Source organism: Solanum lycopersicum, chromosome 1 (genome assembly GCF_036512215.1).
Source record: "Solanum lycopersicum chromosome 1, SLM_r2.1".
NCBI lineage: Eukaryota > Viridiplantae > Streptophyta > Magnoliopsida > Solanales > Solanaceae > Solanum > Solanum lycopersicum.
In genome coordinates, this window is record NC_090800.1 from 86,072,710 (window position 1) to 86,099,110 (window position 26,401).

General features: G+C 30.8%; 2 protein-coding genes and 1 long non-coding RNA gene across 4 annotated transcripts; 1 reads left to right on the plus strand and 2 right to left on the minus strand.

The window, feature by feature from the left end:
- Positions 1–5,553: 5,553 nt before the first annotated feature.
- LOC101264465 (probable protein phosphatase 2C 5) lies at positions 5,554–9,730 on the minus strand. 2 transcript variants are annotated; one of them, XM_010314994.4, is made up of 8 exons: positions 9,440–9,730; positions 9,011–9,324; positions 8,733–8,904; positions 8,407–8,624; positions 8,220–8,327; positions 8,006–8,131; positions 7,698–7,921; positions 5,554–6,026 (listed from the first exon to the last, which is right to left on the minus strand). In XM_010314994.4, exons 2-8 carry the CDS (start codon positions 9,224–9,226, stop codon positions 5,807–5,809), a joined length of 1,284 nt encoding a protein of 427 aa, XP_010313296.1. In that variant the 5' UTR covers positions 9,227–9,324; positions 9,440–9,730; the 3' UTR covers positions 5,554–5,806. The 2 variants fall into 2 exon arrangements, with proteins under 2 accessions (XP_010313296.1, XP_004230274.1); XM_004230226.5 differs by having other exon boundaries at positions 9,011–9,259; positions 9,440–9,697.
- A 7,069-nt stretch (positions 9,731–16,799) lies between these two features.
- Positions 16,800–25,512, minus strand: LOC101264158 (kinesin-like protein KIN-14I). Its single transcript, XM_069288764.1, has 18 exons — positions 23,518–25,512; positions 22,562–22,728; positions 22,323–22,466; positions 21,968–22,201; positions 21,818–21,889; positions 21,152–21,220; positions 20,755–20,973; positions 20,590–20,671; positions 20,419–20,514; positions 20,150–20,326; positions 19,959–20,065; positions 19,661–19,840; positions 19,409–19,569; positions 19,038–19,291; positions 18,792–18,955; positions 18,454–18,612; positions 17,486–18,000; positions 16,800–17,186 (listed from the first exon to the last, which is right to left on the minus strand). Exons 1-18 carry the CDS (start codon positions 23,633–23,635, stop codon positions 17,066–17,068), a joined length of 3,039 nt encoding a protein of 1,012 aa, XP_069144865.1. The 5' UTR covers positions 23,636–25,512; the 3' UTR covers positions 16,800–17,065.
- Positions 17,121–18,275, plus strand: LOC138338117 (uncharacterized). Its single transcript, XR_011211454.1, has 2 exons — positions 17,121–17,210; positions 17,314–18,275. It is a non-coding gene; the product is annotated as an uncharacterized lncRNA (long non-coding RNA).
- Positions 25,513–26,401: the final 889 nt, after the last annotated feature.

A 26,401-nucleotide genomic window follows, 5' to 3' on the forward strand; every position in this document is an offset into this window, starting at 1 on the left:
TTCTCATTTAAGTTATTGATATATAACATTTTGTAAACGGACGATAAAAAATAATATGGAATATCACCCAAAATATGTTTATCCTATAAAGAAGTTAAGGTAACAACTAGGGAAGCTCCTTATGGAGAGTATCGAAACATCCGGCGGTGCATTAATTGTTATATATTCACCACATAATTCATCTGACTGCTACACAAAATCTTTCAAAGATTTGCTCCTTCAAGTCAACTCATATTTTTCCATTTTTAATATAAACTAATTTGACTTATTGCATATGGACTTCTTGTTTCTCTTTTTTTTTTTTATTTAAAATAAATAAATGAAAGAGCATGGCTGACAAATTTGAAGGAAAAAAAAAGGACCTTTGATGAAGTAGAGAGTTATTTGTTTTAATTTTTCAGAGGCAAGGTTGTGCCCTTTGGCAATTTAAACAAAGTCAAAACACAGAGTTCTATTGAGAAATTGGGAAAAAAAGAAAAAGTGGATTACTATTTTTGCCAAAATTAATAATTTATGAAGAATTCTAAGATTATTAACTAATTCTAAAGGTTATTCTTGTGATATATTAATACGAAAATGACATTGGTAGATCTTAAATAAAAGTTTGTTCAATATAAAGATCGTTCAAGATCATATTGAAAATAAATGATCATTTCGTTCATTATCTTGAAACTATTATAATTAAATAACCAGTGAAAGAATTAAGTGGTGTCAAAAAGGGTTTAAATGAGTCTAAAATTACATGAGCCTAATTATGATATCATGGTTAAAAAATGAATTTGCGTCTAATATAACTTTTAAAAGTACTAATTTAAAATAATGAATAGAGTGTGATATGTTCCTCAATTTCGTCATTTAGAGCTGCTATATTTCTCGTTAAAAAAAAATATTCATATATATTCCTATTGTTATACAAATAGCTTACATGTACCCTTTTCCTCTAACAAAAGTGAATTAAATTAACTTTTTATCAACTTTTTTTCATTAAAAAAATATATGTAAAAGCACATCTGATCTTTCATTCACATATACGATTTATATCTCTTATTTAATTTTAAATAATTTGCAAATTATAACTCCAAGAGCAGATTTACTCGATGCACATCCACTGTGAATTTAATTGTAGTATTTCATTTTTCCAATCTTATCTTAGGCCCACTTTTTTCTATTTGTTGTTTTTTCACTCTCAATTTTTTCTTAATAAACTAAAAAATTTGGCGCTCAGCACGAACAATTTTTTTTATTTGTGGTCAACACAACTATAAAAATAGACCCAGCATAAAGTCATGTTTATCATACAAAATTATGAAATAAGCAGGGGAAGTGTTCATTATTTGGGAAATTTGATTAATTAATTTTCTTAACATTATAAATGGCAGTTAGAGGGGAATAATTTATGTTAAATGCTGAGAAAATCCTTGTAGAAATATTTGCAATCTTCAAAAGTCAAATTAAATGATTTAGTTATTAGAAAGACTTGGAAGGGTTGTTTGTAGGAGGAAAATCGTGCTCTGGCCTAGGTTTTATTTTTTCATTTGACCAATTGTTGTGCTCTGCGTGGCTATATTATATTATTATAAATAGTCAAAACATAATTTATTTATATGTTTAGAGAAAAGAAGAAGAAAAAAACATAAATAAAATGGGCAAGCTACATTGGCCAGAAATAATTTGTTAGGAGATAATGACTACTGCTTTCTCGTTAGTGGCGGAACTAAAAATTCTGATAAGGGTAGAACTTGGAATCTAAAACAATTTTTTGACCTGCATTTGTTATAAGACATTATAAATGGACAAGTATTAATATGTTCAAAAGTTTATTTAAATTGAGATGTACGGAATCAAGATAAGCTAAACAGGTCATATCTTAACCCCAAGTTTTGAAGTTATAATTTCTCGATTTGTTTTCTTATAATTTAGCTAAATCATCTTAAAAATTTTATATTTTAACAAATCTTGTATTTGAGATATACACAGTTGATCCAAAACAAGCAAACTTTATAGGAGTTAAATTAAAGGGATCAAAATATATTAGGTTTCTCAATGACCTCAAATCATATTTTTACAGACTAATTTTGTAATTCCAATTCACTCATTGACCTCAAATCATCATGGTTTAGGCCCAACAGCTCTATCAAAAGAACTGGTCCATAAGAATTAAGAATAAATCTGGGCAAATATACCCCTTCAGCCCAAAGTCTTTTGGGCCACATCAAGATGGTTAAAAAACTACGAACCATAATATTTAAAATAATTATAATTTCATATTAAAATCGAAAGTAATTTCTGAAATACTCATTCTCTCATAAATAATTACAGTCCATACCCCCATTCATTAAGGGTGATTATGTTCGCTTAAGTGATGCTAAATCGATATCATTAAGACTGATAATTTCGCTTAACTGATACTAAATCTCTCTCTCTCTCTCTTTCTCTCTCTCTCTCTCTCTCTCTCTCTCTCTCTCTCTCTCTCTCTATATATATATATATATATATATATCTTCTATGCGTTTTCGTTACTTGCTTGGCTCGACTTTAAAAATGATTGATTGAGAGATTATTTTATCAATTATTTAATCATTAAATTAGCCAACTAAATCAACTCAGTTTCTTTCTAAAATTTTATTTAAAACTAGTAAATTTAGCCGCGCTACGCACAGTATATAAAAGTTTTAATTTTTTTTAATTTTCAAATTCAAATAGATTAACTAATAAATTTTATCATTTAGATTTGTAATTTCAACTCAACTCATGAATTGATTTTATCAAAAAAATAAATATCCTTAAATGAACAGTACAGTCAAATATTTATACTTTTTTTTTTGTTGAATAGTACCTATTCTCTTATGTTAGTTATAATATATAATTAAGAATTTATGACTTTATTATCCATTTAAATGAGTTCTCAAAATTAAATATGGTCAACTTTGATATTTTGTTAAAAATTTAGTGAGATTTTTAGTCTTTTGAATTTTTTATAAAATATCAAAAGAATTAAAATAATAACAAATCCAAAAACAGTCTTAGAATTATGAAAAATTATTCGTAATAGATAAGCTACCTATAATTTGAAGACTAAAAAAAGTACTTCAATATTTGTATGTTAAAATTTAAAGTTTCTCTCTATATACTGATTCTTTGGAAGGAAACGGGTGATACATGATTTTAGATCGGTTAAATGATTTTTAGTGATATAGAATTAACATAAAAATAATATATTGTTGTTAAAATACATAATAAAATAAATAATAAATGAACAATTATAAATGAATAATAAAAGGTTTTATGTTAAGATTAAAAAAATCCTATAATATCTAATAAAAACTTATAATTAGACTCTTGAATTTTTTCCTAATAAGTTAAATATAAAAAAAAATTATTCACAAATAATATGAATATTTACAATCATTAACGATAAATAATATTTTCCTATAATTAAAGTGTATGAGAAAAAATATGTAAATTATTAGAATCATTATAATGAAGGATGAATGGTTAAACAATAAGTATTTTTGAAAGAATTCTCTGTATTAATTTTTTTCTTGATAAATTCTCTTCTATAATTCTACGTTTTTTAAAAAATTTATTTCAACTCTATTTTTTTAGTCACCCTTTTTACTTATTATATATTTCAGTTTTTTAGTCTTTGCTTATTTAATTTCATTAAGAAAACACTAACAATTAGCATCATAATTAAGAGAATCAAGTTTGCTCATCTTTAGTATTTTACTAATTTATATTTTTTTTAAAACAGTAACAATTAGCATCGTATTTTAACATAATCAAGCTAGCTTGTCTTTAGCTTTTTATTAATTTATGCAAAATGTTTAGAATGAATTCTCTTAATTGATTTTTATTATTTTTTTATGATTCATATTTTATTGAAAATTTTAAAATAACTTCATAGTAATTTGATTATCTTCCGTCGCTAGGTGTATCTACAAATACATTTTAATGTTTTCAAGAATTTTTTTTAGTCTGACTTTTATTGATGATCTTGTTCTTATAATTTCATGCAAAAAAATTAATTATTCTCTTTTATATATCTTATTTTGTATCATTCTTATCAGAAGTAAAAATAATTATACAAAGCAATCTTTGTCGATGGGTTTTGCATTACAAGAATAAAGTAGAGGACAATTAAGCTAAACATAAATATATTTGACAAGAAATATTTTTTTGATGTGCTTTTAAGATGTCACAAATTTAAACATTAAGTAATTGGGGATTATGAAGGTATAAAGTTGGAAGTTATAGGTATTACTCATGAGTATTAATTGAATATAGAGGTTATGAAAGATGAAGAGCTGTAAGTTTATGATAAAAATTAAATTAAAATAAAGGGAAAATACTCAAGTACCCCCTCAACCTATGCCCAAAATCCCAGAGACACACTTATATTATACTAAGGTCCTATTACCCCCCTGAACTTATTTTATATGTAATTTTCTACCCCTTTTTAGCCTACGTGGAACTAGTTCGAAAAAAAAAGTTAACCATCGTTGGGCCCACAAGATAGTGCCACGTAAGCTAAAAAGGGGTAGAAAATTACATATAAAATAAGTTCAAGGGGGTAATAGGACCTTAGTATAGTATAAATGTGTCTCTGGGATTTCGAGCATAGGTTGAGGGGGTACTTGGACATTATCCCTAAAATAAATATATAAAAATAAGAGAAAGTAAAAAAAAAAGTTACATATTTTTTAAATAAACAAAACTATGTTTAAGTAAAATCCTCCACCATTTTTATGGTTTAATTTTATTATGACATATTTTCTTTTTACCTTATTTTAGAAATTTCAAATTAATTAAAAGTCTCTAAATATGCATCTACTAAAATACATTATTTTTAGTAATTACTATTATTTTGAATAATATATACTTTCTCTTATTTTATATTATAGGAGAGAAATTTATTAAGAAAAAAATTAATTAAAAATAATTTTTAAAAGGGACACATAATTTTTATTTATTTATTTTTTAATTTGTCAAAAGAAATTAATCGTACGAATGTTTTAAAATAAAATTAAAAATAGTTAATTTTTTGTTGATTAAATTCTCAAAAATGTGAAACAATTTTTTTGCCTATAAATAATTTCTATATATAAATAATATAACAAATAATACGTTAAAATTATGTATTTTTACCATATTATTGTGAGATACGAAATTGTAAGAGAAATCGATATATTTGATTCTTAGCTACATAACATGTTTGTATTTAATATTTAGTATGCTATTTACTTTATATTGAGATGTGATATAATACATTTTTATTACTTATATTTATTATATGTAACATTTTTATAGCTAGTGAGGAGGAGGATATTGTTAGACGAAATTAAGAATAAGATATATTGATACTTTTTCAATTAACTAATTAAGCTGATAAGGAACCAATCAAACCCTTATTGCATTTGAGGTTTAACCTATGCTCAGCATTTTGCCTTTAACCCATTCCATGAAAGGCTAACCTCCCAGCAAATACGATGATTTCAGCAAGTGTAATGGAAACTGATGATTAAAGCTGCACAACAACTTTGACAATCGATGAATCACAAATGAGGGACACTTTTACTAAACAATATTTTCACAAGCATCATTCCTTTACTTACATTCAAGCTGTTAGTAATAAAATCAACACAATCATATGCTCTTCTTTGTCAGTAAGTACAATAATCAGCACAAACATTACTCTTCTCAAAACATCTACAGAAATATAACCACTGCAGATTGAGAACCAAGCATGTTCCCACGCCAGGCAAAAAAATATATCAGCATATACTTACTTACTAAGGTTACCACATTAAGCAGTTATTATAGGTCTACTTGGTCTTTTTCCTTCCATCGCATCCTTCTTCCTCCGACAAGTTGCACAAAGGAATGGCCCTTCCCATGGCTTTGATGAAGGTGAAAAGAAAGGCCCTGAGTTAACAGATAAACCCTCACTTGCAGGCTGATCTGCTTGGCAAACAGCACATCTAAACAGCCCAGAGCTAGAATCCAGAGGAAAATCTTTACCAAGCCTGCAGGATCAGGAAAAGTAAGGCCTCACTGCAGCAGCTAAAATGTCTAAAGGTGAACATCTGATAAACACAAAATTAATGGTCTGTAACCATCTGTGTACTGTAAAAATGCATTTTAATTTTGTATTAGTGCTTCCATCCCTTTCCATTTTGTGTAATCTATATTCAGCAACACTAACCACAATGCAAAAGAAAATCTTCTCGGGTTTTACATTAACTGTTTGATTAACATAAATACTATGCCTGGTAGACAGAAACAACTGAAATATATCATTAATTAAGCTTAGACTTACATGTAATCCAACTAGAATATTGGAATTGAGTTACTATATGTCTGCACAAAACCATACCAAGCAACTCAACTGCAGCATCTTCTCGTCAAAGTAGAATTTAAGGTTAAAATTACTATCAATATCTAGCACTGTCAAAGTAAAGTAGCTGCTCCAATTCTTCTTCCTTTTTTTTTTTTGGGTTTTTTAATGTTATTGGAATCAATTCCTGTTCAAGGTTAGCCTTTTCTACAGCCTCAACATATCTCTGTAGATTTTCATTTCATGCTACCAACATTGACATTCTAAAATTATCCCAGTCCAACAGTAACAGTTAACTCATACCCCAAAACAAAAGTTATTTCCTTGTACAATACAGCATAACCTATGTGCCTCAGTGTATTACTAAAGGACTATAGATTAGTTGCTGCCTATCAAGATGCTCCAGTATATGCTCAAAGACAAGTGTGTAGCTATCATCTATGATTCTGAAGTACTGTGATTTTTTAAGCACAGTTTTCATAACCAGGATGAAGCCATCCAGTAATTATTCGACAAGATGAAGACAGTTTTTTTGTTGACAAAGGTAACAGACAAGATCAAAAGAGATAGTGCGATTGGAAAACCAATAACATAAGCATGCTTGGATTTGTCAAACCATGTGTAGCTCCACAAAATTCTCAGGCATCTCCAACAGTAAAGCAAAAATAGAGAAAAGTAAAAGGTGCTGATGTATCACTAACTTTTACTATTGATATAATCATTCGACAAGAAGTAACTACTTCGATAAGTGTCAAAATGTTATCATTCCTGGCAAGTTTTAATATCTAGAATTAACTTAAATAGTTTAATATAAGTAATTTAAAGTTTACCATGACAAACAACGTTTTCTACTACTTAATCAATATTTTGTCACTATTACTAATAAAATATTCCTTTAAATTAACCTTCCAATCACAATTCTTTAGTGAAACTATTTGAAAAAAATCAAAGAGCAAGTAAAGCAGGTAGTCCATCTGAAATTTTAGTAAAATCATCGCATAAATTATATTTGTCATATAACAAAAAATTTATAACCAGAAGAACTGAAATGCTCAAAACCAAGATATGGTAGAACCAATAGATATTGAAAGAACAGATAAGGCATACAGTGTCCATCCAACTAGGACACTTTCAGCAACCAAAGACTGCTGAACAGAGTGTAATGAGAACTTCTTCATTTGGTTTTGTAAGTACCAGTTATAAGTAGCTGTTGTTCTAGGATAAGTAATAATTCTTCCCTTTCCAGGATAAAACAGACAGGCCAACCTACCTAATGCAAACCACATTCAGGAACTAAATAGAACATATCTCGAGTAGTGGAAATACTAACAATGACAACAAAATTGGGAAAACACAGTACCTCTCAGCAAGCATTGCAGAGCCCTCTTCAAACAATTCTTCCACGACACCAACCGCAGAAAGCTTATTAGACCTAGCATTTTGTGATCTCCTCCTGAAGAGAAAAGAGGTGAGCAAATTTTGCTTCTTCCTAGGTGTTGGAGGCAAGATAGGATGGTCATAAGGAATAATATCAACAACCAAACAGGTTGTATCATCCTTCAGACCTCTTGACCTTACTGCTTCCTGAGTTGTAAAACCGCTTATAGTTAGAGAAAACCTCACAGATAAGAAATAATAGAATGAAAGAGATTATATGATCATTCACACCTTCACAACCAGCTTTGCCGCAAGTTCTGCCGGTAAACCTCTGCAAGACTGTGCTGCCAAATCCGATGTTAAAGCATCCCATATACCATCCGACGCTATAATAAGCCTCCCACCAGCATTTGAAATCTAATTACATATTTACTTACAGTTCAGATTCATACATGAAACTTGCTACAAGACAAAAGGGAAACTCTTGGTGATAAAGGTAACAAACCTTCACTTGTTTCACATGCGGTACTGGAACGATAAACTCCCCAACATCCGTATCACCAATAGACCTTGAAAGGCACAACCCACCAGGCCAGCAACGCAGAGGTCCAACCTATAAAAGAAGTGAATAGGAACATCAGGATATCTTTTCCAAAGCTGTTAGCAATTTCAAATTTTTGATATGATTATACCTCATTACCCCCAAAAACATTGAGTCTTCCTACTTGACCACCACTTGCAGTTACACGCTGCCGTTCCTCCTCATTCTCTTCTAATCGATGGTCAACAGTCAACAAAGAAATCACACCTCCTTGGGTGTCCAGTATGCACCTGGAATCTCCAACTGATGCAACAGTGATCGTCCACCCATCGATCACAACAAAAGTCACGGTAGTCCCAGATGTTTCACCTGTCACCAATATCAAAATTGTACTGAGCACACCTGAATGAATGAAGGCAAGGGAAAGAGACCCCTTGAAGCAAAATAAATATTAAAGCCAGAGATCTTGCAGCATGCCTTTTTGCTGAAACTCTATATCAGTCTTCACAAATCCCGCAACTAAAGCACGAGGAAGTGCTTGAAGCCACTCTTCCCTACTAATTCCTTCAGGGATAGCACTCAATACATTGTTTAATAGATTCTCTTTGGCAAAAATAGCAGCCGATATACCATTATGCCCATCAAAAATCTAATCAAGAAAAAACAAAATTCGGGAAATTGATACAAGAAAACCAACAATACAGATATACCACAAGCAATCAACAGATTCATTTCAACATATATGATTAAATTACCGCGAAAACTGAAAATGAAGTCAACGGATTTCCCGGAATCCTCTGACAATCAGGCTTAATCAAGAAACAGTCTTCCCCTTTCTTTGCCAAAGCAGCCTGTCCATACTTTATTGTAGGCTGTTCCACTTTATCATTCCTCAACTCCCGACCAATAAGTGTCCCTAGAGACACCGAAGTTGCATTTTGCTTCATCTTCGTAATCTCCGCCTCACTCATTCTTTCACTCCCTGTTCCGACATTCTGCAAATCCTAATTCCCCAATTTCCAAAAACATGAGAACACAATCACTCGTTATCCACGCTGATCTGGAAACCCTATTCCTCACAATTTAACGATAATGCAACACAGATAAATCACTAAACACAATAATGCACTACAAAAATCTCAAAAAAAAAAAGGAAGAAGATTGAAAACCCTAGAGAGACTTACAGATTAATTGGAGAAAATATACAGAGAAATTGTAAGCATTGAAGAAGAATTGAAGTATGAAAAAGCAAATGAATTTGGTTGAGTTATGAGCTGGATCCGAATGTTGAAAACGAAACCCTAGTGAGAGAGAATGATTTGATTGGGGGAAGAAGAAAAATCTAGAGAGAGAAAGAGAAAGGAAACGCGAGGAGAAAAAAAGGTAAATTTCGGGCAAAGGCTCCGATTCTGACATTTCGTTTTTTTGTTATAATACAAAATACTTTAAAAGAAAGAAAGAAACTGCAATTTGATGATGTAAAATGTCTACATAAACAGCTAATAAAGGAATTTTTTTAAAAAAATGTTGTTTTTAATATGGAAATTTATTATATCAAATTGTATTTTTTGAAAAATACAATTAATGATATTGTTCTAATATTTTTAGCAAAATGGAATAAAAGAATAGTGATAATTGTATACAATGATAACTTACTAATATAAAATAAATACGGTAGTTATCGTTTGATTTACTTGTGTTTCATAACAAACTGTTTGACAGTTCCTCTCTCTCATATTCTCGTTCGCCACTCTCCTCTCGCTCGCTTCCAGTCTCTCGTCTCTCTCGCTTTATTCAATAGAATTGTATAAATTGTGTTTCTAATTTTATAAAGCGAGAAAAAATTGTATATATACATACAAATACATATATTTTTGTCTTATACACTTATAATTATACAATAAAAGTATTCCTCTGTTCAAGTCTCTTTTGTCTTTCTCGTTTTATATAAATTCAAATTGTATATAATTTTTCTTTTTCTCGTTTTATACAATTCAATTTAATTGTATATTCTCTGCCCAAGTCTCTTTTGCCTTTCTCTCTTTCTCGTTTTATATAAATTCAAATTGTATATAATCGTCCTATACACTTATAATTATACAATACAAATATTTTTCTGCCCAAATTTTTTGTCTTTCTCTCTTTCTCGTTTTATACAAATTGAAATTGTATATAATTTCTCTCTTTATCGTTTTATAAAATTCGCTTCGATTGTGTGTGTGTGTGTGTGTGTATATATATATATATATATATATATATATATATATTGAATTGTACATATATATATTTGCTATGGAGCACAATTATGCAAACTTTATTATAACTACAAATATGAAATATGTGTTTGTTAGTGAAAGTTGCCTAAAAGAATAACGTTTTCATTGTTGTTAAACTTTTTGGGGTTTTCTGCAACCTTTAATTATATTTCCTAACTAAAGTAAAATATTGACACTAATAAATTAGATTTTTTTTTTTGTATATGTCCGGCCCACACGCATTATTGGCTTTGTTTCAAATATTTTATAACGAAAATAAGATGTGAGTGTTTGATTGAATTATTTAATTTAACGCACGAGTAAAATATTATGACATTCCTTCTTTTTTACTGATACCTTAAACACATCCTTTTTATAGACTTATAGAGATAATAAAAGTGCTTTCACATCTAATTCTTAATCAGAAATGACTAGGAGAGGAAATATTTTATTTTTCTTAGATTGTTATTAAGAAGAGATCCATTAAAAACAGGGTGGGCCCTGTAGCTTAGAGGATTAGAGCACGTATCTATGAACTACTATGTTGAGGCTTTAAATCCCTCCTCGACCACGCATGCCCCAAAAGGGAATTACATACTTTCCTCTTGGGGGTAGAAAAATCATGATTGAAATAGCGAATCAAAAGTTATAAAACTTGGGTGTAGGTTTCTTGTCAAAATGAAATGACTTTTTCAATTCTTTTATGCATTGTGAATGAGTGAATTATTATGTACAATATGCTCGATCAAAATATTTTTTGTTTGTTATCCTAACAATATTTCTAGAGCTCTTTAAAAATATTTGGAAAGACTTTTCCTTATTTCCATCATTACTCAATAAAAGATTATGAAATTGTGCAATGGTTCAAGGAATATTGACTTCTTCGTACTTAATTTGTTCTAAAGTTTATATGAATTGAATTTAAAATCTTGAGATATATTTAGAATATTGAAATACATCGTGTCAATCATGAAGATATCTCAAAAATATTTCCCCCATTTAAGTCACTAATTTTGTCACAACATTCTGGTTGACCAAAAATTGCTAAAATTTTGGCTAAATATTCTACTATGAAATTTCAGAAGAAAAAAAATGTGTCATTTACTTGGTTGGAAATGAATGAAAAATGGCATCATATTAGTAAAATATTCTAGAATATTCAACCTTTTGTCCTCGTCTAAAAGATAAATATTTCTTTTTCTTTTTAAGAATACTATGATTATTTTTGGATTTGTGTGTATATGAACCTTTGCATTTGATAATATTAAAGTAAAAATTATCAACACTCGATCACACTAAATCAATTCAAATAATGTATGACATGTATTATATTGATATAATTTGAATATAAGATTTTAGCACTTAATCATAATTAATATACATTTTCACTCATTAAATTACTTAACATAATTTGGTGTTACTATTTTACCACCATACTAATATTATATGTATTGTTACCTGTTTGGTTGGCGAAAATTAGGTAAGTTTTAAGATAAAAAAAATTATTTTATCAATCTTAGACAACACGAAGCCAACTATATAATTTTGAATCCAGAAGGCAAACAGATAATAAGATAAATATAATTAAGAAAATTAGAAATATTTATTTATTATTTTATTACTAACAATAAAAGACATCTAACCGGCCAAGGGATTCTTTAATCTAATCTGTCCATTAATTTGTAAGTATAAGCTCTTACTTTCAAGGCTTAATTAATTTTTAATAAAGCAAAAGGACATGATGATTGAGCATGTGATTTGTGTTATCTAGCAAAGGAATTAAGGGTTAATCCTACCAATAAGATCATAACGTCAACTCTCCAATTGCATTTAATTTAATTAACGAAATTTATTAGTAGAATCAGTAGATATTTAATCATCGCCAAACACGCCTACAAATATCTCTCTTTAATCATGTCTAGACTAACACAAATTATTATAATTGCATGGTAGTAGAAAGTATCTTATTAACAATTTAATTTTACACATGGCAATGATTCTTTTGTAAATGTTATAGCAAAAAATTATAGCTATTGCAAAAAACTTGAATCATAAATAGAACTTATTTTATTAGTTTCTATAGTTCATGTTAAAGTTGAAATTAAAACGAAAATGGTGAAATTATAAGAGATATATAGTAAAATTATAAGAGATATATACCATACCCTCGTTGTATATGAATTAGTAATATTATTATATACTCGATACTAGTTAATTAAGTGTATACATTGATGATGAATAGGCAGGAGCTAGTGGGCAAAAGCTCATGCTTGGATATTGATGAAAGGTAATTAGTGTGGTCGTCTCTTTTGCTAATTTATGTAGGAAATGATGATGGAGAAAACTAACAAAAAATGATACATATTGAACATGGAGTGTTATTTGATCATATTAAAGAGAATAATTTTATTGGTAATTGTGTCTTAATTATAATGATGTCCAATCAAGGCTACACTCTAAAATTTTACAAGTTTAATTAAGAGTCAAGATGTAGGTGATGATTTGGTAGGAGCTATATGGAAGTAACATGCTTAGATGCTAAAAGGGTAATTAGTGGTGTCTCTCTTGTTAACTTAGGTAAGAAATTATTGTTTTTGTCCCTGTTTAATTTTTAAATTGATACAGCTAGTAAGAATCAACAATTGATATAGTGAGTTTTTCATTTTTCCCTATTAATTATGAAGTCGATGAATAAAAAGTTTAATATTTTCATAAAAGTTCTAACTTTTTCAAAGTAATTGATTGAGGATATAATAGATTAAAGAACAATAAAATATCGTCTTTCGTAATCTTCGTCTTAAATCATTTGATTTTATTTATTTTATAATTTAGTTAAGAATTTTTTTTAGATAACAGGGTGAATATTTTGCAATAGCTGAATATTTCAACTACTACAATGGATTATAATTTTCAAACTAGAAAACAGAACTGCTTCATTAATCAAATATTATAAGTTCAAGTCATTATAATTTTTTTTATTTTAATAAATCTTACGCAACACATCATATTAATAGAATCTAAAAGAGATATTACTATTTTAGTTTTGATACCGAACAAGAAAAGTTATTTCCATTCCCATAGCTTTTATCAAAAGTTTCCAAAAGAAAAAAAAAATGTGTTTAGAAGTTTACAAGAAATGGGGATAGAGACTTAAGAAGTTGATCTCAATTCTCATCCATTTCCTCTTCTTTTTCTTTGCATACACACTTATTTTATAAATTATAAGATATAAAATATAAACTATAAATATAATAAATATATATACATGATGAACAAACTATAATTGATGGTGATTGATGAGATGAAAACAAATGAAAGTAACACAAAGAGAGTTGATCTTTGGAAGAAACCTAAAAATGGCTATCTAGAAATATGGTTCATTCTTTCGGTTACAAAACCATGTGAACAGCTACAATTGATAGGGATTTTCTTTCTATTCACTAATATATACTAAAATAAAAACATAAATGTTTTAATATTTTTTTTTAAAATAATCTTTTAAATAGAAATAACTTTTATCCTTTTTAACAACTTTTTACGCGACATAAATAATACATTTTATATATTGTTAGGTATCAAGCATAGTTCTTAGAAATTTTTCTCACTTTCTTATAATTTATATCAAAATTAAAATCAGATAAATAAATTAAAACGATGAAAACGAAAAAATGGAGAAAAATTAGAAGGGTGTTTGTTGAGGGTCCTCTTCCTAAAAAAAAAAAAAAGAAAAAGTGAAAAGATGGGTTATAAGGAATTTGCTGACATGGCCATGTGTTTTGTGGGACCCACGCGGGATATTGTACCACCTATCATGGTGGGGTCTGGACATAGCTGTACAAAACTATAACGTTTACAACTTGAGTTTTTTTTTTTTTAAAATCTGATGTTCTGTGTGTTATTAATTTTAAAAGCTTAATTAATTTGAATTGGTGGTAAGAAATTTTGTGTTAAGGTATAAAAAAATTTCGATCAATGGTGAATTCATATTCAAAGTTTAAATTTGAGATTTTTTATTAGAAATATTATTTCAGTCTTTGAAATTTCTTTCTTCCACCTAGATATAATTTTCCAGGTTGTCAAGTGGACTTTGTTCTCTTCTTTACTTTAAAAAGAAAATATGACAAATTACATATAATATTATATGACAAATTTGGACATCGCGAAATGAAATTATTTATCCCAATCCATTCTTGTTGATAATCACAAGTATAAATAGATATATTTTTGAGTTTTTTTTTAATGGGCAAAGGAAATTTGTAGTCGTTATATTTTGGGTGCATACAGATAAAATTCTGTTTTTATGCAACAGCTTATAAATCATAATAGAGGTAATTCGCGCTAAGCAAGCACAAAAAGGCAAATTCATTGCTTTCTCTAGCTAGCAAGATTTTAAACTCGAGACATCCAACATGGAAGTCCCAATGAACGTAGACTCATATGTGAATATGTGGTTGTAGAGGGATATATATGTTTCTTTACCTTTAATCAAAAGTCTAGTTTTAATCTTGAACTAAAGTAGTAAATCTTATTAAGAGATGTAAACAACACCTGATAATTTCTGTGCTCGACAATCTAAACTTAAAAGATATTAAAAAGAAATCAATCCCAACTGACCACCCTCTAAGCTAACTTAGCCATAATGAAGGACCGGACTTTTTGATCATTTTCCTACAATGAGCGCACTAACTTGTGATGGTGAACAAAATTGGGCCCATATGTAGAATATTTAGTTGTTATTTTGGAGCTAGTTTAAATTATTCAAAAGTCAACTGTATAGTGCATACGTTGATGAATTATTACTTGTAAAATCCATGCAAGTGTAATTTACTCCCAATCTGTAACTAAAACTCTGATGCATAACATAGTCTAAATAGAAGTAAAACAAAAGCGATAAGTTGTGATAAATACAATAAAAGAAGTATACTACTTTTGTTTTGAGAAAAAAAAATGAAGTTGGGCCACTAGGCATTATAGTGTTGTTAACCTAAAATATGTTGTGATAGAAAATACGAGGATTTTTATGTGCATGCGTATAAATAAATATATGGACCATGCAACACATAATAACACCAATCCTTTAGCTAGTGGTTCATAATTTTGACAACATATTATTCATCCTTGTACAATTAATGTAATCAAGCCTAATTAGTGTCTCTCCAAGAGACAACTTGTAATCAATGGGTTTCAGAAGATCTTTAATCATCTTACATAGTACTATGCTTATTGCTCTCTAAATAATAATAATAATTACCAGTTCATAATTGAGGAGCTAATAGTAAAATTAAATATTCCATCTTTGAGATTGTAAATTCATTTTTGATTTTAGTTTCAACAAAAAACTTATCGCGCCATTTTTAGTTCTTTAGTCCTCATTTAGGAAATGACAAAAAGTCCAACTTCATAGTTTTTTGTTTATAATGTTAAACTTAATTTGTAAAGTTGGCAAATGGACCCAAAAACACAAACCAAATAACATGACTCCTCTTTAATGCTTGTTCCAACCATGTTTTCATTTTTAATTGGTTCAATAAAATTTTAGCTTCATCCAAACATCTTCAGAGTGTATTGAGATGGATGGAAAAAAAAACAAGAAAATATAAATATTCTAGACTGTTAGGTAAAGTATATAAGAATAGTATCGAATAAGATGTATAATTAATACATATATTAGTTATACGTATTATTCCTTTGTACCCCTAAATGTTGATAAGCACTTAATATGGTGTTTGATTTTGTGAAGTTTAACAAAGTTGGCCAATAAATTCTTGGTAGGCCTTCAATATCTCTTTTCATCTGGCACAATAGGAAACTAATGATTACAGGGATATATATTGGGCTATACCAATTTTCAGTGGGCTTTAGTTGGCCTCACAAATATTTTCGTCGATAGTCCTTTTCCCCAACAGCAGCTATTTTAATAATTTAACATTTTTTTTTTACTTTTTTAAACAATTTACAGAGTTTTTAGAACATGAACTAATATTTGTTTATAAGATTGAGCAATATATGAGTAAACATCAAAGCACATATAATGCTTCATTCTGAGAAATGATAACTCCTTTATGCAGCAACACTTTTTAAAGAAAACTAGTTAGTGTTATGCATAACACTAATGTGAAGAAAATTACACCAAATTGATTGCTGCAGTTGTTCCATTTTTTTAAAAAAATGTATATATTATTTCGTTCTTTGTTCTTCTTTTCCAATGTTTCTGAAGTTGAAATCACAACATTTGAATTTAGAGACATAGTGCTCCAAAAGCATATATTCTAAATTTCAGGAACATCTGTATTGGTTATCTGTAATTCTATTATTTCTTTTCATTTTTCTGCATTTTTACATTCATGGGGAAAAAATGAAGAACAAGCCAACAACCATATAAACAACTGAAAACTCATCACCACTGGAGGAAAAGCTGGCAACTGAAGTCGTTGCCATACCCTCTGATCTCTTTCACTCTAAAGAATGCAGAGCAAAAGATTGACAAGAAAGAAAGAAAAAAAAGGATACACATCTTTGATTGCTTAAGCATCAAACTCAGCTAAGTAGGAACATTTACCACTTCCCACTTGCTGTTCTTCGCTTTCCTTCTAAGGCAGACGCTCTTCCCATCTTTGCAGAAGGTGAGATTAACCCATTAGAAAGTCTCCTGGTTGGTGGTGGAGGAATCAAGCTCCTGTATTGATGTACGTAGCAACAGGTTAGTCATAAATGTGGATAAACACCAGAATGAATGTTATTTCATTTGGCATATTTGTTTAATTTTAATTTTGGTTGGTTCTCTTCCTTGAGTTGGCATACAGAAAAGTTCATTTTTGCTAAAGGTTTAGAAAGCATGTTGCAGACCTAGTAAACAGATCAAAGTGTTCCACAAAATCAGTTTTAGATGAGAAATACACACACTTCAATGGGGAATGGATAAAGATGAGGCACACCCAAAAATAACAAGTTAAATACATTCATGAGCTACAATACCTTATTTCTGGCTTCTTCACTTGCTTAGGACTAGGTTTTTTGAGTTTGGATCCCAGTCCAATGGGAGTCTGACTAACCTTCTGAGGATTCGGTTGCCAAGCGTACTCAAGCTCAGAAGACTCACTTGTTGCGGCTTCCAGGTCATCGAAATCATCTGTTGAACCTGCTTCAGACCGAGTCCTACTTGCTTCGTAGTCTTGGCCTTCCTTTTTGTTTCCTGCAACTTTGCTTATATGTTGTTCTGGATACACCTTTGAACTATCAGGTGGGCATTTCCTATATAACAGGTCAGGTGAGATCCTGGTTTCTTCTTCCCATCCTCTTAATGAATTACTTCTACTCAGACCATCTTGCTTGTTCACCATAATTTTGTCAACCCAATCACCAGAAACAGATTCTCTGTCCTCTTCCCTTGATAAAGGATTATTGCCTGGTGGAGACGGAGGAGAATTCGTCTGAAAGTCTTTTGGATCTAAGCTTCGCCTTCTCATTTTTGACGTAGATTTCTTCTTAACCTGAGAAAAGATTTGAAAACATCAACAACTTTGAGCTTCCAGTGCAAGTAAACTGTATAGAAAGAAAAATACATTTGTTTGTTCTGTAATTTGAATAGGAAGGTAACAAGGGGAAGGCTGTTCTTAGCGTGAGTGCTTACTAAATGGAAGAGACTTGAATTATCCAGAAGTCAGAGAAACACGAGAGATAATCAGAGCATGATAACATTTTACATCTGTAAAACAAAATACATTTTACATCTAAAATACTATTAAATGATTTCAAGGTTTTAGAATGGTTAGTGATTTAAGCAAAATGAAACTCTTGAGCATCTGTCATTGGTGCATTTCTATTCTAGATCATAAAAATTACAATGTGCAAGCAGTGAAGCATAGAATTTAAAATGCGCTTAACTAATAAATATATTTTATACGAGGGAAAAAGCTAGATGAGGAAAATACAAAAAATTATACCTCTATGTTACCACCAACATCTTCCAGACTTTGCCAACTAGAAGAAAGAGAAGATACAGAAGATCCTACTCTGACTCTTTCAGGAGTACTTGATCTTGAAAGTGGACGGCGCCCTTGATCTTCCTCCTTCTTTGCTAGGGCTGCCTTAAGACTGGAAATCTGTGGAAGGGGAAAAACTAGTAGTTTGATTTATTTGAAATTAGACCAAATTTAGAAATAGTAAGAGGTATATTTAAAATCCAAATGCAATTCTTAGTTATATCAACAATAGACTTGACGTGAAAAGCAGTTCATTCCTACAAGTTCACAGAAAACCAAAAATATGGCAAATGTGGAACCTGCTCTCTTAGTTCCTTGACATCAGAACCCTCTTTGTTTGCTCGTGCACTACCAAGCTCAACAGTGGAAACTCGTTCAGCAAATTTCAGAGTGCTAAGTGTTTCTCCAACAGCATTAAGCTCAGGACTTATATGAACGAACATCAACGTTTTTGCTTGGCCTCCTGATTGAGAGCAATGCAAAAACTTGAATAGCAGAAATAAGAGGAACTAAACATTTTATGGCAACAGAAGACAAGATCTTACCAAGAGAATCTTGAAGCAACTGTGTAAGCTTACTATTCCTGTAGGGAACATGTGAATTCTTTTGGGCAAGTGAAGCAATGACATCTCCTAAAGCAGAAAGAGACTTGTTGATATGTGTAGCCTCCTTCAACCTATCACCCAACACCTCTGACTTGTCCACTCTTTCACTTCCTGCCAGGTCAACGAGGTGCATTGAGCCACGAAGAATCGTACCAGATGTCATGTTTTTTCCTTGAACATGAACTGTAAGGCAACTGTAAATGTGCAAACATAAAATTTTTAGGTACAAAGAAAAAGAACTTAAATCGGCATGAACTTCCACCCTTTCCCCTAAGACAGGAAAAATGGAAAAGGAAAAGTATAAGCAGCACCTGTGAGAGCGACTACTTCTGTCATTCATGGCAGTAGCACTCACTGCACGATTCTTGTGCCCAAGGTTCATAAGATTCAACACATCAGAAGTTGATGTTACAGGAACGAGATTTGCATCAGGTACATTGAAACCCTTCTGGGAACTGTTGCGAATTTCTACTGTATTTAGAAGTTAAGTTCAAACATTTAAGAGGCCAACAAGATAGGGAACTAATAGTAACTGTATTTAGAAGTTAAGTGCAAGAAGGATATTTTTTGTTAACGCCGTCTGGTGTAAGGAGATCCCTGACTTGCTCATTATAAATTTCAACCATCTGAACTGAAATATCATAAGATATAACATCTTTTCTTTGTTCAGAGATATTGAATAGATCACTCAATGCCCTGTAATTCACACCAAGGGTCTCCTTCGTGAGATCTGATGGGCCAGTCTGTAAGTAAAGAAGTTAAGAACTATTAACATAATGTTGTTTGTTTTTTTCTCAAGTCTTAACCAAATGATATCCATATGTGGTTAGAGGGTTCAGTAATAAAGTTCAACTGCCTAACCATCGTATGTGTTTTCCCTGATCCCGTTTGGCCGTAAGCAAAGATACAAACATTGTAGCCATCAAGTACAGACCGGATCAAAGGTTGTGTATCTGCAAACACTTCCTCTGCATTGTCATAAATAGAGGTGTTAGAATAAAATCTAAACCTACAATGTGCACGAAAAAGGAAAGTATCGGGAACTTAGCGACCTTGGGTTCCAGAAGGACCAAAGACCTTGTTAAAAGTGAATGATTTCTTTCCCTCTTTTCCGTACTTTGAAGGAGTAGTTATTGTAATATTCCCGTCATCTAAGTGATCCACAGTGCTTAGACTGTTTGGTTGGCCAGGCAAAAAAGGTCGCACCCGGCAATACACTCTGATGTTCCCTGTCCAAACAACACAGAATAATGGTTAATATCATCACAATCTAATAGCAGGATTCAATAAAATTTGAAATTTTTTTATGTAAAATTGTTACCTTTAAGGTCTTGCACTTGATTGTACAGCTTCCGATTCTCCTCCAGAACCTTTTGGTAACTTGAAGCAGCGTTAGCTAAACCATGCAGATGTTTACCTATTCAAAAGAGATTTTAGTTGCTAAATCTATTCACAATTTCAATTAACATGAAAAAGTCCAATTTTCCAGTACCCAGATTGCTGACTTCCTCTTGATATTTCAGTTGAAGAGACTGTAAGTCTACTTTAGCGTCATGGAGAGTAGATTTCAATAGCTACAGATTATGAAGAGGGCATGTCAATCAATCAGTTGAAATAAGCATGCTTCATTCTCAAATCTGCAACAGAACTCCTATACCTGTACTTCTTTTTGTTGGTGTTCAACCAGCATCAGCTGCCTTCCAACCTGTGTTGTCGATGCACCATCATCGGTTATGTCTACCCTGCCACATGTCCCCTCATCGGGTGCTTTTTCTTTATCCTCGACGATTGCGACCTGCGTCTCGTCACATATAAGCTCCAGGGGAGGAGATTCATCGGTCGTTGGAACAACTGTCTCTTTGAGGGAAGTATTTGACTGTCATATCACCAAAAGTATGCAAGACAACTTTAATCAAGAAAAGACAGTGAGATGCTTTCAGCTTTTTCCAACTGCTAAACAGAGCAATCACCTCTGTCAGCCAAGATGAAGTTGGAAGAAGTGCCTTGTATAATAAGTAGAAAAATGAAAACACCAGTAAAGAAAGAGCTCCAACCTGTTCATTTTGTCTGGCAAGCCGATGCTCAAATTCTTGCATGACTTTGCTCAACATATTCTCCACAATCTGTCCAAAATGTGTAACTTATATCAGATAAGTAGAGCATCAACTTCCCTTTTTTTTTAAATCAGAGAACTCTTTAGCCAAATAGAGGAAGAAGCCAGCTAGATTCCAAAATTCCAAGTCCATGTTCCTCTCAGGTGATTCCCAAGAACATAGGGAGCACCTGGATGTGGTAATCAGACAACCTAATATTGTAGTTTGCTACTGCATTGGGCTTGAAGGAATACATATTCCGAGGGTGATGCCAGACATTTTCTTTCTCTTTCTAATCATTACTGTCCATATAAACCTCAAACCTTATAATAATCCATCTAGACTAAATTTACTGTTCTTTACTAACCTTTATGCTCTCAGGGGAGCCAGACAGATATGCTAATTATGAGAGCCCTGCCTATATTGCGAAAATTAAGTGTATTTCTATGAGCCAGGCAGATTATTTTCCATCCAACTATCTATTGGGAATCACAATCAGAATGATGGTTTATCATTCACGATGCCTTCCAACTGAACAAAGTAGCAGTGACGACTGACGCGACAAAGTACTTAATACATCAAAACATAATGAAACCGTCTCGTGGGAATCAAGCTAAGAACACTTACAAATGGAATATCTTCTTGCTTCTTGTCATAGAGAAGATCGTGAACAAGCATTTGGAGGGAACTTGGGTTAACCTGGAAATGAAAGATTAAGATATTTAGTTCGCACAACATATTTTGAGATGCCAAACATTACGAAACAAGCTTACAAACCATTTCACGGGCTTCATGCCCAACATCACTGCTATCAGGAGACTTGATGATAGATGAAGTCCTTGAGATTAAATTCATGAATGGCTCGGAATTTCTTCGGACAAATTGCTTTCCTGCGGTTGACGGTTTTGAGTTCCCGCTGTATTTCCATGATCCACTCCCACCTCCATGTTTCCACTCAGCGTAAGATTTCAATGCTAGTACACAATTGATGATTCTAGAAGATTTCCCTCCCTAATTCAGGAAACGATAAAACATTTCATACTCTGGTTCAAGAGGTGGTTTTAAGTGTTAATTTGACTAGCTTGGAGCGCAACTAACAAGTATCAAAGTTATCCCCAATTCATCTACTTACTTTCTCCAAATCAGATGCTTCAAAAGAGGGAATGCCCATTTCTTCTACTGCTACAAGGAAATTACGGACATTTTCAAAGTATTGATATGCAGAAAGAGCAGCCCCATCAGGGACATTAACAGAATCAGGAGGTGCTTCAACTACCTAATTAGCAAAGTAAATCCACGTCATTGACGGTGAAAATCGATTAACATAAAAGATTGAAAGAGATGAATCAAAAGGTACTTTAAAACCCCCACTTTTTGCACAGCACCAGGCTGAACTTTATTAAGAACATTGCAAAGTACGATTCCACTACGCAATCCAAGCCTGAAATCCTCTTCTGAAGGCTCTGCTGGCAAATCTTTAGCCGCAACCACTCCAACTGTTTTTCTGAGCCACCCTGCTGCTATATACCTTCTCACTGCTGCATTTTTTACATTCCAATTAAACATTCTCACTTACAATATAAGTGCATATAACTTTAAACCCTTTATTTTATAACAGGTGCATTATGGCTTATCTGAAGAAGAAAAGATAAAGATATGTTCTGTGGTGAAGATTCTAGCTCAAAATAAAAGTCTTCCAGCTTATGCATTAGTTACAACACAAGCCACTCAACAGAACAGGGTCATATATCATTTTTAAAAAAAATATTTTAGTGATCATTTGAATCGAGCTACTAAATATTTCAGGGTACAATCTTGACTTTCAGCAAGGTGCTTCATATTTTCATAAATATTTTTTTTGAGTTACCCACCTAGTGTCCAGTGCCACATTGAAGCTTCACTAAATCCGAATTCACCCACATTGGGGGTAAAACAATCCCTAGCAAAGACAACTTTGTACCCAGGAAAACTCGAACCCGAAAACTCATTGTTAAAGGATTAAGCAATACTTTATCACTCTACCACAACCCTAGTTGATTCCATATTTTCATTTTATCTTTCAGGTATAAGGAACAAAATCAACCAATTTAAGCCATAATGTGTATGCATTTAAAGAGTTGCAATCTTTGTGGTTGCAACTCAACCCTGTATCAAAAATCAAACAAAAAAAGTAACCAACACTTCTCCATTAATGCATAAAGACCGAGAATCCTGGAGAATAGGTGAATTTTTCTTCTTCTTTTTCTCGTATCTTGGAAATATACATACATAAAAACAACGAAAGTAATTGATTCATGGCAAAAAACAAAGGAATAAAAGATACATACAAGCTTCCTCAGCTTTCCTAGAAGCCAAATCAATGTCGCTCAGTCCCTTTGCTTGTTGAAGAACTTCCTCCACCACTGATGCCACAGAAATTTGAACAATCCCCTCTTCCGTACCCATTGCCAATTGCCAAATGCAACAAATAAAAAATCACAACAACAAGATAGGGGAATCAAAAAAAATACTATGAATCAAAAAATATATCTGTGCATTGTATGTATGTATATATACATATATACAGAGATGGGTGGAAGGATCTTAGGGAAGAACGACAACAAAATGGAAGGGCAGTTATAGAAGAAGAAAGAAAAAATATTATGATGAAAAAAACTGGGTTTGATTTTTTTTTTTTTCTAATTTGGAGTCAAATGAAATTTATTTTTGTGTTTTTAAGTTTATTCATCTCTCTCCGCCATTACCATGGCCACCTTTGTTTTTTTTTTCTCTCCAACACACAATCGCTATAGGTATATGCCAAACCACATTCCGAGCCGAAAGGTTCGGGTTTCTAATGGTACCTCTATTTCTTCTTTTCTTTTCTTTAATATATATAGATTTTTGTTTCAAATGTACTAATTTTTAAAAGTATTTTTTTTTTCATTTTCTTCTAATTTCTTGCCCAAGTGAAAAGAGAGGATATTTGCTTCTTTTTTAATTTATTTTTTTTTATTAGAAGTTAAAGTCAATTTTTAGAAATATTGTATGGGTCACACGCAAATTATTTTTCTCATACTGACATTGATGTTTTTCGAATGATTTGATCAAATACAATTGTAAGTCGTAGCTTTTTAAAAAAATAAATAAATTTAATATTTTAATTGAAAAGAAATCTTTTCAAATTATGCAACAAAATAATAATTTTAGTGCAATCTAACAAACAGGTAGGATCCGATGAGGATCATTTCAAAATTTCGGAAAAAAAATTCACTTTAATTATTACGACTCATTTCAAATAAAGTAAAATTATAAATATTCAAATCCGACTCATCAAGAGTTAAAAATTATCGTAGAATTTAATTATAACTTTATTTTGAACTTAAATAATCTCTTAAATTAACCGTTATTTTTTTATATATATGACGCACTAAAAATTCTCCAAAAAAGTTATAATATTGGTACACTTAGTCCTCTTTTAAACCTTTTTTAATTTTTTTTTACATTAAGAGATAAATCACCTCAAATTTCATATGCAATAATACATAATTTTGCTTCCTCACAATTTTATTCATATACAATAAATTGATGTAGAACTTAATTGTAGAAAATATATCATAAATCTCTTTTCTTCGCATGGAAAACAAAACCTAGGTATACATATAATTACCAACTTGATTTTTGGTCACGCATAATGATTTTTTTAAAAATAAATAATTTCTACTTTAAAAAACAGTATTTTAAATTTTTATTGTCCATCAAACTTAAGCTATAGTGAGCGAACATGATCAACGACCACAAGTTCTCTCGAATAAATCCTATAACTTACGTTTTTGTTGTCCATCAGGCATTATTCCCCAACAAAAAATTTCAAGATAAATGGAGATAACAATTAAGTTCCAAATATTTATCATATATATTTGAAAAGGTTAGAATATCCCTTTCTTAATATTTAGGACCTTTTCTTGAAAACGAAGTTAGAAAATTTAAAAAAAGAAGTTAATTCCTTCATTATACATATAAATGATATTTGTAATAGTAGAATATTCTAATTTTATTGTATGTATAATTAATGCATATGCTCTACACTTTTAATCACTAAACATCAAATAATTTATTATTTAGTTGTTTTTCTTCTTAGCTAAATCTTATTCTTAGTGCTACAGTATCTAGTTGTTTCTATTTTTATTTTTCTTTCTTAAATATGAATGAAACTATAACATTGTATTCTATTCGTTTTTTTATTTTTGACGTTCATTATTATTATCATTATTATTATTATTATTAGCAATTTAGTTTTGGTCCACTCATTTTATTAATGGAGTCCAGGGCAATAAAATTATTGGAGCTTAAATGCTTTATATATATATATATATATATGACTTTATCCAAAATATTTTTTGAAAAATAAAGAATAGTTGGCCAGAGAATTAAAAATAGGATAAAAAGTGGATGCTTTTTACTTATGTTTAAAGACATGTATAACGTGGTCGTATAATAATTAGTACAAGACTTGATTGCTTTTTAGCCATTTTTCTTTAGACATTTCTTAATATGTTTGATTTTAATACTGTAGATCCATTTAATCTTGCCTTGTTCATGGATAACATTGAAATATTTATACATATATCATTTCATTATTGTCTCATCAACATAGTTCCATCATGATCTATCTCCAAAATCTAACAATTATATTCTTGTTTCTCTTTAAAGGTGCAATGCATTTTCAAAAAGGAGAAATATATATATATATACATATAATTTAATTAGCCAAAAGAAGGCAAAATGTCATATATGTAATCACTTTCAAGTATATATTAAAACAGTTGTTACTGATGATCATTAGCCAAAGTTTCACCACGTACATCAATGTCTATATCATCAACCAAACCCTAATTTATGAAATAATAATTCTTCCTAAATTAGTCATATTCTTGATTGACAAGAGAAAAAAAAAAAGCTACCCTTTTGCTTTCCACAATATAATGGATATAACTTGGTTGATCTTATCCCTTTTAAAGATTGAAATTTATGAAGATTATCTCTGGAAACATGTTAACAATATAGTAAATTGTTAAATGATAATATAGGTGGCATTTAAACTAAATTAGAGTATTTTTAGGGGCCAAATAAGACTTTGCATATGTTCAACCAAATTGATAAAGTGATACGAGATTAGTTATCCTGAGATTATAATTATATTGAGATTAATTATATATTTTGATATTATGT